A 14372-nucleotide genomic window follows, 5' to 3' on the forward strand; every position below is an offset into this window, starting at 1 on the left:
CCGTCCCCTTCCTCCTGCCCCCGCCCTCTGCTCCCCGCCCCCCTGCCCCTGCTCCCCATGCTTCTCTCCCCTGCTCCCTATGTCCCCATGCCTCTCCCCAGCTCCCTTCCCCCCCACACCCCTGCCCTCCGGGCCCTCTGCCCCCTTCTCTCTCCCTGCCCTCTGCTCCCCCTGCTTCCCCCCTACCACGTTTCTCTTTCCTCTCTCTGCAGTTACTCCCACTCCCTCCCCTCCTCCTGCTTCTTGTCCTTCATCCTCCTTCCCTCTTTCTGCAGTTTGTCCCTCCTCCTCCCCTCCTCCTGCAGTTCCCCTTCCTTTCCTCTCACTCCTGGTCCCATGGGATGGAGGGTGCTGGTCCCATGTCGTCCTTCTGGATGGGATGGAGGGAGCTGGTCTCCTGTTGTCTGGGTTATGGAGGTGTGCTGGTCTTCTGGATGAAATGGAGGGAGCTGGTGACATGTCCTCTGGATGAGATTGAGTAACAGCCAGGTTGTAACACAGCCAGTTTTGGGATTTTCCTTCTAAAGTCATTGTGCCTGCCATTTTGGTGCAGAAAGACTCTCTGCATTGTTGGCGCTCTTTGACTTCATCTGCACGGTTATCCACTCCTGGTCTCACAAATTGCTTTATGGTTCCGATTCCTTCACTTACTTAAATGTAAGCTGAGAATTTACCCTCCTACAACAGGGCCACCCTGTCTGGTTCTGGTCAGGAGCACAGGGCGCCTGGCTTGGATGTGATGAGAGAAGAGCCACGATATGGATTTGACTTTACTAATAATAAGGACCAGAGCTAAAAAAAAGTTGTTATATTATCATGCTCCAGACACTGTCTTGAGCACTCTGCCTAAATGAATCCCTCTGATTTTAGCATTGCTAGTGCCCATTGTATATCTGGGAAAAGCTGAGGCATGCAGATGTTAAGTAAAGTGTTTGAATTTCACATGGAAAATGACACTTCCAGGATCCAAATCAGGTTGGCTGGGCTCTAAAGAGCATCCTGCATACAAACCATCAGCAATGGCCAGCCAGACCTGCAAGGGTGTTGTGGTTGTGGAAACCCAGGGTGTGTGTGTGGGGGGTGGTGGTGGTCAAGAGATGAGACTGAGTCCAGGCTGGCAATGAGCACCTTAGAAGGCCTTGTCAGTATAAGGCCATTAAATGGTAATCCAAACTGCTTTCAGGACACAGGTACAGAACCCTAGGACCTGCCCTCAAATAACCTTGAGAGCCTGGAGAATTGAAAGTCCATAAAGCAGATCGTGAAGAGCAAGAATGGGACCTAGTCATACCCAAAATAGAAACAAAGATGCTTTCTTCTATACAGGATGGATCAGAACAATGGCAGTCTACAAATAGTACTCTTCGAAGATGATGCTCATACTGAAAAATATTAGAGATGTAAATAATGCATAGCAGTACTTTGAGATAGGTGTTAAATCCACAGAATTTAGGTCAATTTTTATGATAAAAGTTTGTGTAATTCGGGACTGTACAATATGCAATTCAGGCTACTGCTGAGCTGCCTCCAGAAGGTAATCTTTACTCTTGCCTTCCATAACACTTATGAAGCACCTGCTGAACGCAGTCTGTAGAGATCAACAAAATCAGATTTTAGTCTCACAGAGCTTGTGGGAAGAGACTACAATAATTAGGGAGAAAGATCATACAGTTTGAGACCATGTGATCTTGGGAGACTTCTCAGAGTCCCATCCTCCACTGCTCCCATTTATCTTTCAGCAACAAGGACCATAAATTTTAAAAAAGTTGCAAGATAATATAGTATTTTGATAAACAGCATGGCACAACTTTATAGTACTCCCTTTCCTGTAAGTTTTAGCCAGTCACTTTTGGGTTACTTCATTTTGCAATATATTTCTTATAGAAAGCACAGAAAGATACAGATGAACTTGGTCACTTTCTGAGACTGCTACAGATTTGCTGCCCTACAAAATACAGGAATTTACATCGGCTTTATAGCGTGGCACGGTGCATTTTTAATTATATCTGCTCCTGTCAGATTCTGTTTCTGCCCAGAAAGACCTTCTGCTTTGACTAGGTATAGTGGAGAGCACCATGTATTTTATGTTGGAAGAATTGCTACAGATGAGCTCCTACTTTCATCCATTTAAAACTCAGAAACGCTTTGTTGCTGGACTGTCAAGTGCTGAGGACCTTTGGGTGTTCAGGTGGGTGCCACAAGATATCCACAGAAGGCGGTCAGTCTCTGGACTCTGTTCCAGAACCTTCGTGGCTAGCAGTCTACAAGTAGAAAGGAGAAGCATGAAGCATGAATATTATACATCCCAGCAGGGCCAGGGGAGAAGAAGATGAGTACAGAGCCTGGGCTTTCAGCCCACCTTCATAGAAGAGCTCTCTTGACACCTCCTTTACCTCCCTCTTCCTGGCTCTATGTTCCCTTAAACCCAAACAAAATCTCTACTTACCTATTTGTAGGTATTTTAATATTTTTAACCAACTGAACTAGTTCTGTCAATTATTACAAAGGAATGAAGTGGCAAGTTTTATATATGACTTCTGGGGGAAGGGTGAAAGCACCAAGGAGGACTTGGAGGCACAGTGGGTACAATGACATGGAGGATGAAGCAGTGGCGTGGAGGACCAAGCCATGGCGTGGAGGGTAAAGCAATGGTGTGGAGGATGAAGCCATGACATGGAAGAGGAAGCGATGGCTTGGAGGATAAAGCAGTGGCGTGGAGGATGAAGGCTCAGCTCGCTGCTCCTATGAAAAGTCAGCTGCATGAAGCAAGCCAAACCACTAGGACAGCACCTTCCCTTCTTCAGTCTTGGTTTGTTTTCCTCTTTAAAATCCGTGTTCTGGATATTCCCAGTTGTAGCAACTTGATGGGAAAAGCCTGTTCCATCTCCTCAGAGCTGTACAGCGCCTGTCCGGAGGGCTGCCCAGCTATCTGACTCCTACGCAGAAAAGCCTCTCTCCCAGACCTTCCTGGGGTGGGTACATGTCCAACTCCTCTCCCAAAGGCACCACAGAAACTCCCAGGCAAACACTTCTCAGCTGCCAAGTCCCTGTGCGTGATAAGAACTCTTTAGAAACTCCCCTTAGCTGTTGCAAAACCTTGACCTCCCTAATTTTGCAGCCACCCTGGAGATAAGAACAGACACTATCAGCGGTTCCCAGCAGCCCTAATTGCTGGCCAACAGTTCTAAAGGCTAGGTGGTCCAGCCACTCTTAGAGCTGTAGCCTTCTTTCCCAGCATTCCTTAGTGGAGCATGGACATACCATCTTCTCACACTGGAAGGAGAAGGGGTGTCTCTCTCGAATGGCATCTCAGTGGTTCCCAGAATTCAAGCTGAATATTCAGGTACAGCACAGGAATGAGAAAGAATGTATGCTGACCAAAGTGCCATCTGGGTTTGCCTTTAAGAGGGAAGCAATTCTGCCATGCCAGGAGCCTGCTTTGGCTTTTTTACAGGTCTTGGAAGGATGCATTAGAAGGCAATCCTCTTTTCCCTGACATCATGGAAAGGATCTGCTTTTAGACCAGCAGAGATGTCTCCAGCTGCATTATCGATTAGAAAGGCCCCAAATTGTGAGCTTAGGACATGTGAGCAGGACAGTGAGCACAAATACACTTAGAGTAGTCCTTGGTTTTTAGGATTTCTAGCTTCTACGAGGAAAGAAGAGGCCATAGAGAACGGGTGCTAAAAAGCCTGGAGAGGGTCAAGGGAATGAGATGCATAATAAAGCCAGATGAAGTGAGAAATCCTGGATGATGTGCTCCAGACAGAGATAGGTAATCACAAATCTAGCATTTTACAGCCACAAAATGACCAAGGCCATTATGTCATGAACATTTTCTAGATCTCATCCTCACAGAAATCTAAACATGCGCTGTTATTTCACACATTCAAAGATGGTACCTGGGGAAATTTGAGTTTCCTGAGATTGCCCGGTAAAGTGACAGAGTCAGGACTTGATCCCAGGGACAGAGTCTCACCATGTTCTGCAACTACTTCAACCTACACAGATGCTTGAACAACACAGTTGTTTCAACAGCAATACTTTCTTAAGCCTTTCACAGCACGGACACAGACTAGAACCAAGTAGCAACTGGAATCATGAATGTATTATGAGATGCATACTATGTGAGAGCCAGCTTTGAGTGAGGGAGACAGAACCTTGGAACCAGCATTGTGTGAAATGCTTTGGCCTAGACCAGTGAGTGCCTCGGGCTAATAAGTGTGTATAATGTCTCAAAGGAAGGGCGGAGAATGATGTGGTGTAAGTGTGAGTATACCCATGAACATGCATTTGTCTCACTCTGGGAGGAAACCTTCCAGTCAGCACTTGCTAGACACAGTTTCTAGGATACCAAGCCTTGGCTAGCAGGAGTGAGTTCCAGCCATCTACTCTATAGCATGGCTGCTATAATACATTTGTAATACATTTTTTTCCAAGGGGGAGGCAGTTAAGTATGTTAGTTTTGCATAGGTGTGGTAATTATTTTGTATGCACACACATGCAAATACAGAAAGGTTTCAATTTGTCAATCACATCTTTTTCTTTCTTTAAAGAAAACCTTTTTACTTGTTAGTATAAAAGTGGTGTACAGAAAGCTTTACAGTTACGTAAGTCAGGTAAAGACTACATTCATTTATGGACAAGGTCCACTCTTCCCTCATTCTCTCCCAGTTTTTCCCTCTCATCCTGTCAATCACATCTTAATAAAGCTAGTGGAGAACTTTTCCAAGTCCCCGTGGATTTACCTGTCCTTTCAGGCAGTGGGATTTGTCCATCATGCAGGAGACACTGTGCTAATTCCCCCTCCCAGCAAGCATCTCTCCAGCACCACTGCAGCAGTATGGATGCATCTGCAAGCACACTGACACAGTCATTCCTTTGTGGGCCGGGGTTTCAGCAACACTTGACACAAGTAAATCATAACCTACTTTAGTGATGAATGTCATGGAGAAGGAAAACATCGAGTTGGGGCAAGGAAGGCGTCACACTGGCCACATTTGGGCAAATACATGGAATGAGTAAGGGAATAAGTAAGTCTGGTGTGTCTAGGAAGGAATATCTGTCAAGATGCACATCAAGGGCAAGAACTGCTGGGGGTGTCTGACCACATGGCCTCTTGAACTAGGAAAGAGAAGCCACACAGGAAATAAAGGAAGATGCCTTGACATAGGTCTGCTAATGGTGAGGTGGAGTCTGCATGAACTCCGAGGCTTTAGAACACAGCTGCCAAGTAGCGCTGCGTGACTATGTGAACAGCTCTGTGTATCTTCCCGTCCACTGCCTCACAGGTTCCTGGTACTAGGCTGGACTTAGAGATAGCAGTAGAAACACAAATGTGGGCAGTCCTGGGTAAGCACACAGCCAGAGCCAAGAACTCGTTGTTTTTTTTTTTGTCCACGTATTCACGGAACCTGGACACTGACCAGGCTGAGCCACTAAAAAGACTTATGGGAGGTAGCTCTGTCTAACATGGCCTATGTACGTCAAGCTTTCTCGAGGGGAGGCAGAACAGAAGGGACCGCGCACTGTTGGGAGTTCTTGGCTCTGATCAATAATGAAACTGTAGTCAAATTCCCTTCCCAAAAGTATCAAAATATTTTGTTTCTGCCTCAGGAAAAAAATATTCTCTTAGATCCTTTAATTATTTGAAGGTCTTGTACTTGCTGCATTTAGAAGACAAAGTCACAGTTGAGCCCTAAACACATGGTGGGATACTCATGGTAACATTTCTTTTTTTACCCCAGATACTCACTGGAATTTCTAACTTAACCAGAGACACAATCCCTAAGAATTGGTCTTGTGGAATCTATCTCTTTTTACTTTTTTATCTATTTACTATTTTTTTTTTTGGCCAGGATCAGGCTTGAACTTAGGGACCTCAAGCTCACTCGGCTTGCTCACTGGCTCTACTTCTTGAACCATACCTCCAGCTCATCTTTTTTTTTCTGATTATTTGGAGATGGAATCTTACAGACTTTTCTGTCTTCAAACCATGTTAGTCCCAACTGAGGTTCTGAGATGTACAAAGCTTAAACAGACCGATACTTATAGAGTGCATGGAAAGAGTCATCAAGGCACAACTCCTCGTGATGCAGCAGGCCCTCTACCAAACTTCACAGATGGGCTGGGAAGGTGGCTCAGTGGTAGAGTGCTTGCCTTGCATGCACGAGGCCCTGGGTTTGATTCCTCAGCACCACATAAACAGAAAAGGCCGGAAGTGGTGCTATGGCTCAAGCGGCAGAGCGCTAACCTTGAGCTGAAGAGCTGAGGGTCAGCCCCCAGGCCCAGAGTTCAGGCCTCACGACCGGACCCCCCCCCAAAAATAAAAATTAAAAACTTCACAGATAAGGCCATACCCATGCTGTTTCACACCACAGGCAGGAAACTATCCAAATCCTTTTTTGAAACAAGGACAATATAATTGCCAGGACTCACTACAGACAGCACAGTAAAAACTAACATTACAAACCAATATTATTTGTGCATTTTGTGGCAAAATTTCAAAATGAAAAGCACCTTCCAACAGCTGCATTCTGCAGAATGCATTGTCAGGCAATGTTATCACTGTCTTATTAACACAATCACTCATACAAGCTAGATGGAATTGCTTTATAGGCACCTAGACTACATTGCAATCTATAAAACCATCATCTTCTATGCACCCAACATTGCAGATAACTTACACAAACCTACCGGTATCACTTACCATACACCTAGACTGTAATGTAATCTTAGGGTACAACCATCGTATAGACACCACCTTCTTGACCCATTGTTATTATGAGGCTCATAGCGATATTAGTAAACAGAATTAGACATTATGTTAAAAAGTAATACAACATGAGTGGAATTGTTCTTACAAATCGAAGTTGATTTAATATTAGAAAACTCATTAATATAATGTACCATGATAGTAGATAAAAGAGAAAAATCATGCAATTTTCCCCATAGATGTTGTAAGACATTTTATAATATTTAATATGGTTTATAAAAACAAATAACTAATAGGATGAATTAACTAATCATATTAGCTAGCTAAAAATAAATACATATGTATCTCAGTCCTAAGGTCCTAAAGCCAGCATCCCGACTACTATAATAGAAAGGTATTAGAGCATCTCTTCCAGGATTAGAAACAAGCTCCAGTCGACCATTGTCCAAGCTCACATTTCATTAAGCAATGAAATTAGGCAAGAAGATGAAATGATAAATTGCATAGATAAGAGCTGAAAGAAGGTAAACCATTTGTATTTGCATATATGCTTTCGCACATATAAAATTCCAGGCAATCAATGATAACACTAACTCAAACAATAAAATTCATTGAACTGTAGACAGCTATAAGATGGTAAGTATTCGTTCTCACAATATAGACACAGACACATTAGCTGATAAGAATAGCAAAACACTATTTATAATAGCAACAAGGAAGATATTAAAAAACAAGAGCGAGTTAATCCAAGAAACAAGCAAAAGCTTTCTAAGAAAATCTTCTTTTTAAACTTCTGAAAAGCATTAATACGGACTTGAACACATAAGAAGATACCATTTGTCCCCAGGTAAGATGACGACCACAGAGAGATGCAGTTCTTCCCAAGTCACCCTCTCAATTAAAAAGGGTTTTTTTTAAGGACAAAGTTTGTAAAAATTGTTTTGAAACTAGACAAGGTTATGCTATACTTCATACAGAAAACTCAACATCAATAGTCAAAAACACACTAAAAAACTACATGGGAAACTCACTCTGCAAAATAGTAAAGCACAGTGTACAATCTTTCAAATTAGGATCCCCTTGGATTAGAACCTCCCAGTCCTGTGAAAATGGAGCTGCATATAGGAGGGTTGTGGTCTCCAGTCACTTCAGCAAATGTGCTTTTTAAGACAACAAAATGAAAATATATATAAGAATAAATTCCCAGGGTGGGAAGGTGGCTCAGTGGTAGAGTGCTTGCCTTGCATGCATGAGGCCCTGGGTTCAATTCCTCAGCACTACATAAGCAGAAAAGGCTAGAAGTGGCACTGTGGCTCAAGTGGTAGAGCGTTCGCCTTGAGCTAAAGAGCTCAGGGACAGTGCCCAGGCCCAGAGTTCAGGCCCTACGACTGACAAAAAAAAAAAAGAATAAATTCCCAATAGATCAGGAATCTAAGAAACCACACAAATACTAAACAAAACATTAATAAATTCCTTTTTAACCTGTATATAGGTGACAAATATCAATCAAAATAATCTTGGTTCAATATTTATAAGATTATGTCTTTATTGCCTTGTATGTCCCTCCCCCATGGCACAACCCCTGCTTTCACTATATATGATGTTGGTATATGTGGAGGGGAAGGGAAAAAACAAATTGTTAAAACAGGGATACAGGAGGACCCATTGCAATAATGAGATATACAAGTCCTTATGTCCAAAAATGAAGCTTACAACTTTGGTGGGGGGGGATGAGGGAGGGGGAGGATGGGAAGGGATGGGAAGGGGAAACAAAGCAGGAGGCTACAATGCTTGATAAGAAATGTGCTCATTATCTTACCCATGTAATTGTAACCCCTCTACAGTATTTTCACAATAAATAATAAATAACAACAATAAATTTACATACATTAAATTAAATAATTAGTAAAAACTTGGCTACGAAATTAAAACACTGAAAACACCATAAATGAAGTAAAAGCACAACCAACAAACGAGGAGAAAATACTGTGATCTTCACAGTTAAAGGACTGATCTTTCTCAGATGTAGAAGACATTAAAAATAGAAGGAACAGAGAGAGACCCAATGATGTAAACCTGTGATTTCAGCTACTTACAAGGCTAGGCAGGAGTGCCAAAAGTAAATAGGGAAAACAATCCAAATTTTAACCGCAGAAGAAACCACCATTAGTTTAGTTGGAAATGTTTTTCACTGACTATTGTCTATTCTTAAATTTTAATGCTAATCTTTGTTTTTGTTTTATTTTTGTCAATTATGGGGCCTGAACTCTAGGCCTACACACTGTCCCTCAGCTCTTCAGCTCAGGGCTAGCACCCTACCACATGAGCCACAGTGGCACTTCTGGCTTTTTCTGCTTAAGTGGTGCAAAGGAATCGAAACCAGGGCCTCATGCATGCAAGTCAAGCACTCTACCACTGAGCCACCTTCCCAGCCCCTAATTTTTGTTTTTATTCCAAGTTATATTCCACCTATTGTCTCTGTATATGTTGTGGAACTAAAGTCTAAAATAATTATGACAATACAATTACTGAGCAAGACAACATGCAGAACACTATTCAAATCAACAGATCAGAAGCAAAGATCTTTGCATCTCCATGTGGCACAGCTACTTACTTCTAGAACTGAGCTCTAGCTGCTGACTATGGCCTTCAGGTCCCTGGTGAAACAGGAAATACATAGGGGGGGAATACAGCCTGTCTCCAACAGTTCAAAGTGGAGTAATAGGGAAACAACAAATTGTGAATTGTGAGACCGGGTTCAGGTACAGTCTAGAGTTTTGATCTCACCTAACTCAATTTGCAGATCATGAGCCACTGAGGACAAATCTTTGAACTTTGGTAGAAAAGTATGTTCTTTTCAACTCCATACTCCTACAGTTCTAATGCTGTAATTTCATTCATTACCAATCATTAAGGGAAAAAGGAGCTTGCCTACAGGGTAAATTCTTTCTCACAAGAGGGAGTGATGGCAAATGAATAGGATCAAATTACATTATACTCATGTATGAAAATGTCAGATGAAGCCTACTCTATATAATTCATGTATATTAAAAAATAATTTTTAAAAATGTATCTTAGTAGTACTTAATAGTACCCTCACAAATAAGCTTTATGAAGCTTCTCAGTTGTCAATTAGCTTAAAATTAAAGGTTAACTTGAAGTAATGAAGCATTGTCAGCATCTAACTGAGTGTCAATGTCTTCATCCTTGAGTGTGCCTTACCGTCTTTATTTACCACACTGATCGGCAACTGAACCCTGAGGACAAAAGGCAGAATGCTTCCTGGAAACTCACTGTCAGCAGGTGGACCTCAGAGGACAGTCTCCCATCGCAGAGGAGGGTCTCCCACTTGAGGACCCTATCTGATACTGTGTCTCACACAGACCAGAGGAGGGATCTCACTATCTGGTCAGTCTACCACGGAAGACAGTCAGCTTTTGTGGTGACCGGGCAGTCTGGATGCTATTCACTGCTCTGCTTCCCATGTTCCTGCTAGGTTTTGAAACTCAAATTGTTATTAACCAAACCTTTAGTCACTTGTATTTTCTTAGGGTCTGCAGTCTTGATAAATTTTTGGGGATGTGTGTGGCTTGGCCTCAAGCCATGGTCTTCCCAATCTCTGCCTCAAGCTAGCTGGGATTTCAGGTGTGCCCCACCACACCTGCCCAAAACAGTTATTCTTTCTCTTTTTCAAGTCATATAGTATTAGCCCATAAATTTATTATTATATATTAACCCATGAATTTATCATTACATAGAATAATGATTTATCTTATTGAATATCCCCTATTTCAAAAACCTTGAAACCAGGGTTTTAGAGCCCAGACCCCCCAAATTGCAGGAGTTTCATATGTGAACAAATAAAGATACATGGTAAAGGGCAAAGAATGGTTTTATTGTAGTGCATGAACAGCTGTAGTGAGATGAAAGCAACTCAGCCAGTCCTTGGCCATCTTTAAGGATACAGATATGAGCTATCGGTTATATGGATAAGGGAGTGACAGCATTAAACTCTCCAGCTTTTTTTTTTTTTTGTCGGTAGTGGGGCTTGAACTCTGGGCCTGGGTGCGGTCCCTCAGCTCTTCAGCTCTAGGCTAGCACTCTACAACTTGAGCCACAGCACCACTTCCAGTTTTCTGGTGGTTAATTGGAGATAAGAGTCTCACATACTTTCCTGCCCAGGCTGGCTTTGAACCGTGCTCCTCAGATCTCAGCCTCCTGAATGGCTAGGCTGACAGGTGTGAGCCACTGGCGCTCAGCGGCTACCTGCTTCTTGATCATTGTGTCAGTCCTTGTGCCTGAGGAGCTCTTCACTTGAGGGGAACGAACAAGTTGTCTGGAGGAAGGTCCCTCCTGTGGTGGTTCTATTACTCATTAGTTTTGGTGCTTTGTCATAAAGATGTTGTCCAACAGTTCTGTCCTTCCTGGACTCCAGGGTGGTTGCAAAGGGACTGCAGAGAGAATGACTTACAGTAGAGAAACAGATGAAATGCGTCAGGGATGCTAAGATTTTCTACTGCTCTTAGTTATTCGTGTGTCCAAGTAAGTAGTCACTGCTTTTCAGAAAGAGTAGCTTTTAAGCACCTATTACAGCTGAAGGCCAGACCCTTTTAATGAAAAACTGAGACTACACAGGGTTCAGGAGTATGTACTGAACAGATGCTACTGGGATCCCTGGAAAGGTGGGTGTAAAGCTGACTTCTACAAATTATATTTAAGGAGATAGTATGAAAACTTGATATTTTAAAGGAACGCCCCTGGGAAAACTTGAACAATAGCCTTTGTGTTACATAAATAGTAATGCAAATACCTAGTGGCTGATTGTTTCATTCTGACATGATTAAATCAGGACTCATGCATACACATCATAAAAACTATTTTCGGAGTCTTCAGAAAACAGATCCATATCAAACTGGTGATTTCAGAATGACTAGACAGTGAAAATACACAAACCTGAAGTCAGGGGAACAACAATGACTCAGGAAACCAAAGGCCTGTCCCCATGTACATGCTTTCTTGGGTGCTAGGGCAGCGACTTCCATGACGGCTTTTGACGGAGGGGCGGGGGGTTTGGGGAAGGGGAGAAGGGTGTGGGAGCAGTAAGAATAACACATGGATCGCACTGGGCACCTGTAATTCCAGCACTCAGGAATCCAAGGCAGGAGGATCCAGACTTTGAGGCTTGTCTAGGCTCCATGCTGACACGGTGAGACCCTATCTCAAAAACGTAACATGGCTAACAGAAAAATGAAAGCTTTTCTAAAGTTTTCAGTATTTACCCTCTACCAACAATCAAGGCAGGAAGACTATTTTAACAATGTGCATGTGTCATTGAAACACACAGTGGGTGTCATTGTGAGCTTCAATGCTTACTTGCATCTGAGATCTGAGTTGAAAGTATCTCGGGCACCGTGGACATCCAGTTCTTCCACCCTTTATGAGAGTGCCGTGCAGGCCATTTACTTGCTGTTTCGTCATAATTACATCGAAACTATTTATGGTTTAAAGCAACCACAGCAGTCTGAAGGTCTCGTGTAATCAAATGGAGTTTGTGATTACATTTAGTCCATACTTATTGGATGCTCACTCTAATCATTGTCAAGAGCAATAAATTCTGGATGATAGGGTGAAACACTTCCGCCAGCTCCTTCAATCTTCCTATTTACTTTAGTAAAGTTTGGACTGTTGCCTTGGGAGGAGACACAGCAGAAACTGGATTTATAGCTCTGCTGCTTGGATCAGATTTTAACAGCTATTTTGGATAGTGACAACAAGAATAAAAAGTATAACCTACAAAATGTATATCCACACAAACACCTGTATATAAATATTTCTTTTACTTTTTTTGTTAGTCATAGGGCTTGAACTCTGGGTCTGGGCATTGTCCCTCAGCTCTTCAGCTCAGGTTAATGCTCTACAACTTGAGCCACAGTACCACTTGTAGCTTTCTCTGTTTATGTAGTGCTGAGGAATTGAACCCAGGGCCTCATGCATGCAAGGCAAGCACTCTACCACTGAGCCACCTTTCCAGCCCCCAATATATGAATATTTCTATTAATACTTCAAAAACTTGGAAACAACCAAAGATGCTCTTGGGTAGTGAATGGCACATCCTGATCATAGATTAAGACGTGGATTATTAACCCATAAGGACACGCTATTCAAGAGACAATGATACATAATCTCAATGCTAAGGGAAAATAAGCTATGGAGTTACCAAAAGCCATGGAGGACCTTAAATTTATATGACTAAATGAAAGAAACAATTTGGAATGGTCAAAGAAATTGTGATTACAATTTTGTAACATTCTAGAATAATGATTGCTAGGATGTGGGGAAGGAAGAGTAAGCAGGTGGGTGATAGAGGATTGTGAGACCAGTAAAACTAGGGTAGTACAATGGTGTCGCCACAGTACTGTGCATTTGTCAAAGTTTAACCACAAGAATGACACTTTGTGTGAGCTTTGGGTTCTGAGTGGTGAAAGGAATCAATGAAGATTTGTAGTTGTTGAGGTAAACATTGGGAGGCACAAGCAAACAATGTGGTAGGACAGGGGTAGAGAGAGGTTTATGCAAAATCTCTATACTTTCTGTTCAGTTTTACTGGGAACCTAAACAGCTCTAATAAATAAACTTTTAAAGTTATAGACTAAATCTTAACTCAGTTTACTTCCTTTTACAACCCAGTGTTTACAGGTAACCAATTTAAGTCCCATGTTCTACAATTTGGGCAACACTCCTAAGTTGTAAGATAAAAGCAAGAAGCATAGTATGCCTGCTCACTTAAATACTATGTGATATTCCCTCTTACTTACAATTATCTTTAAGAAAAAATTGATATTTAAAAACCTCAGTCTGAACAAAAAGTCACAGAAAATAAAATAAATGTAGCTCTTAGATTGTCAGTGAGCATCTTAAGTATATTGTTTGGGGGAAAGGACACAGTCAAACAGAACTAAGAATTTATTTTGTGTGTTCAGGCTCATAATTGAAACCAATCTTGTTTTGTGCATGTTAGGAGAGGTAGGAAGAGAGAGAAGATTGTCATGGAAATCTTCATGTCTGGTTCCAGAAGCCTCATTCTCAAGCTGCACAGATGGCCTATATTAGTGTAGTCATGTGCTTGCACACTCACGGGCAGATCTGAGCCAATCACAGCGTGGCAGAGTGGGACTCCAGCTGGCAGATCTCAAGGGAGAGCCTACAAACTCAGCCTGATCACGGCTGCTTTGCCATAGTTGTTGTCTCCTTCACTCATACCTTGTTACAGACGTCACTCAACGTTGCTGGACTCATGTAACAGGTGAGAGATTGCTGCAGCCTTCAAATTCGCTTGTAGTTACTTAGGTGATGTGGACTACAGAGCACACGTGACATCTTGTACTTGCCTCTGAGGCTTTTGCAAAGTTTGGTTGAGAAAACTGAGTGATCCTGAAACTTTCTGTTGGACTAAAGGGGAACCAACTATCAAGATGTAGAAGTTGGCTTGAGGGGCTGGGAAGGTGACTTAGTGGTAGAGTGCTTACCTTGCATGCATGAGCACCTGGGTTTGATTCCTCATAAGCAGAAAAAGCCAGAAGTGGCGCTGTGGCTCAAGTGGTAGAGCGCTAGCCTTGAGCTGAAGAGCTGAGGGACAGCGCCCAGGCCCAGAGTTCAG

At 42.5% G+C, this 14372-nt stretch overlaps 1 protein-coding gene across 1 annotated transcript in view; it reads right to left on the minus strand.

The window, feature by feature from the left end:
* The window catches only part of Rhou (ras homolog family member U), a 19323-nt gene extending 8327 nt beyond the window's left edge, over positions 1–10996 (minus strand). The window contains exon 1 of the mRNA XM_013014580.1: positions 10982–10996. Coding sequence (XP_012870034.1) covers positions 10982–10996 — 15 coding nt within the window. The remainder of the gene's footprint in view (positions 1–10981) is intronic.
* Between the last annotated feature and the right edge of the window lie 3376 nt (positions 10997–14372).

The sequence above is a fragment of the Dipodomys ordii genome, unplaced genomic scaffold (assembly GCF_000151885.1).
Source record: "Dipodomys ordii isolate 6190 unplaced genomic scaffold, Dord_2.0 Scaffold24, whole genome shotgun sequence".
Classification (NCBI taxonomy): Eukaryota; Metazoa; Chordata; class Mammalia; order Rodentia; family Heteromyidae; genus Dipodomys; species Dipodomys ordii.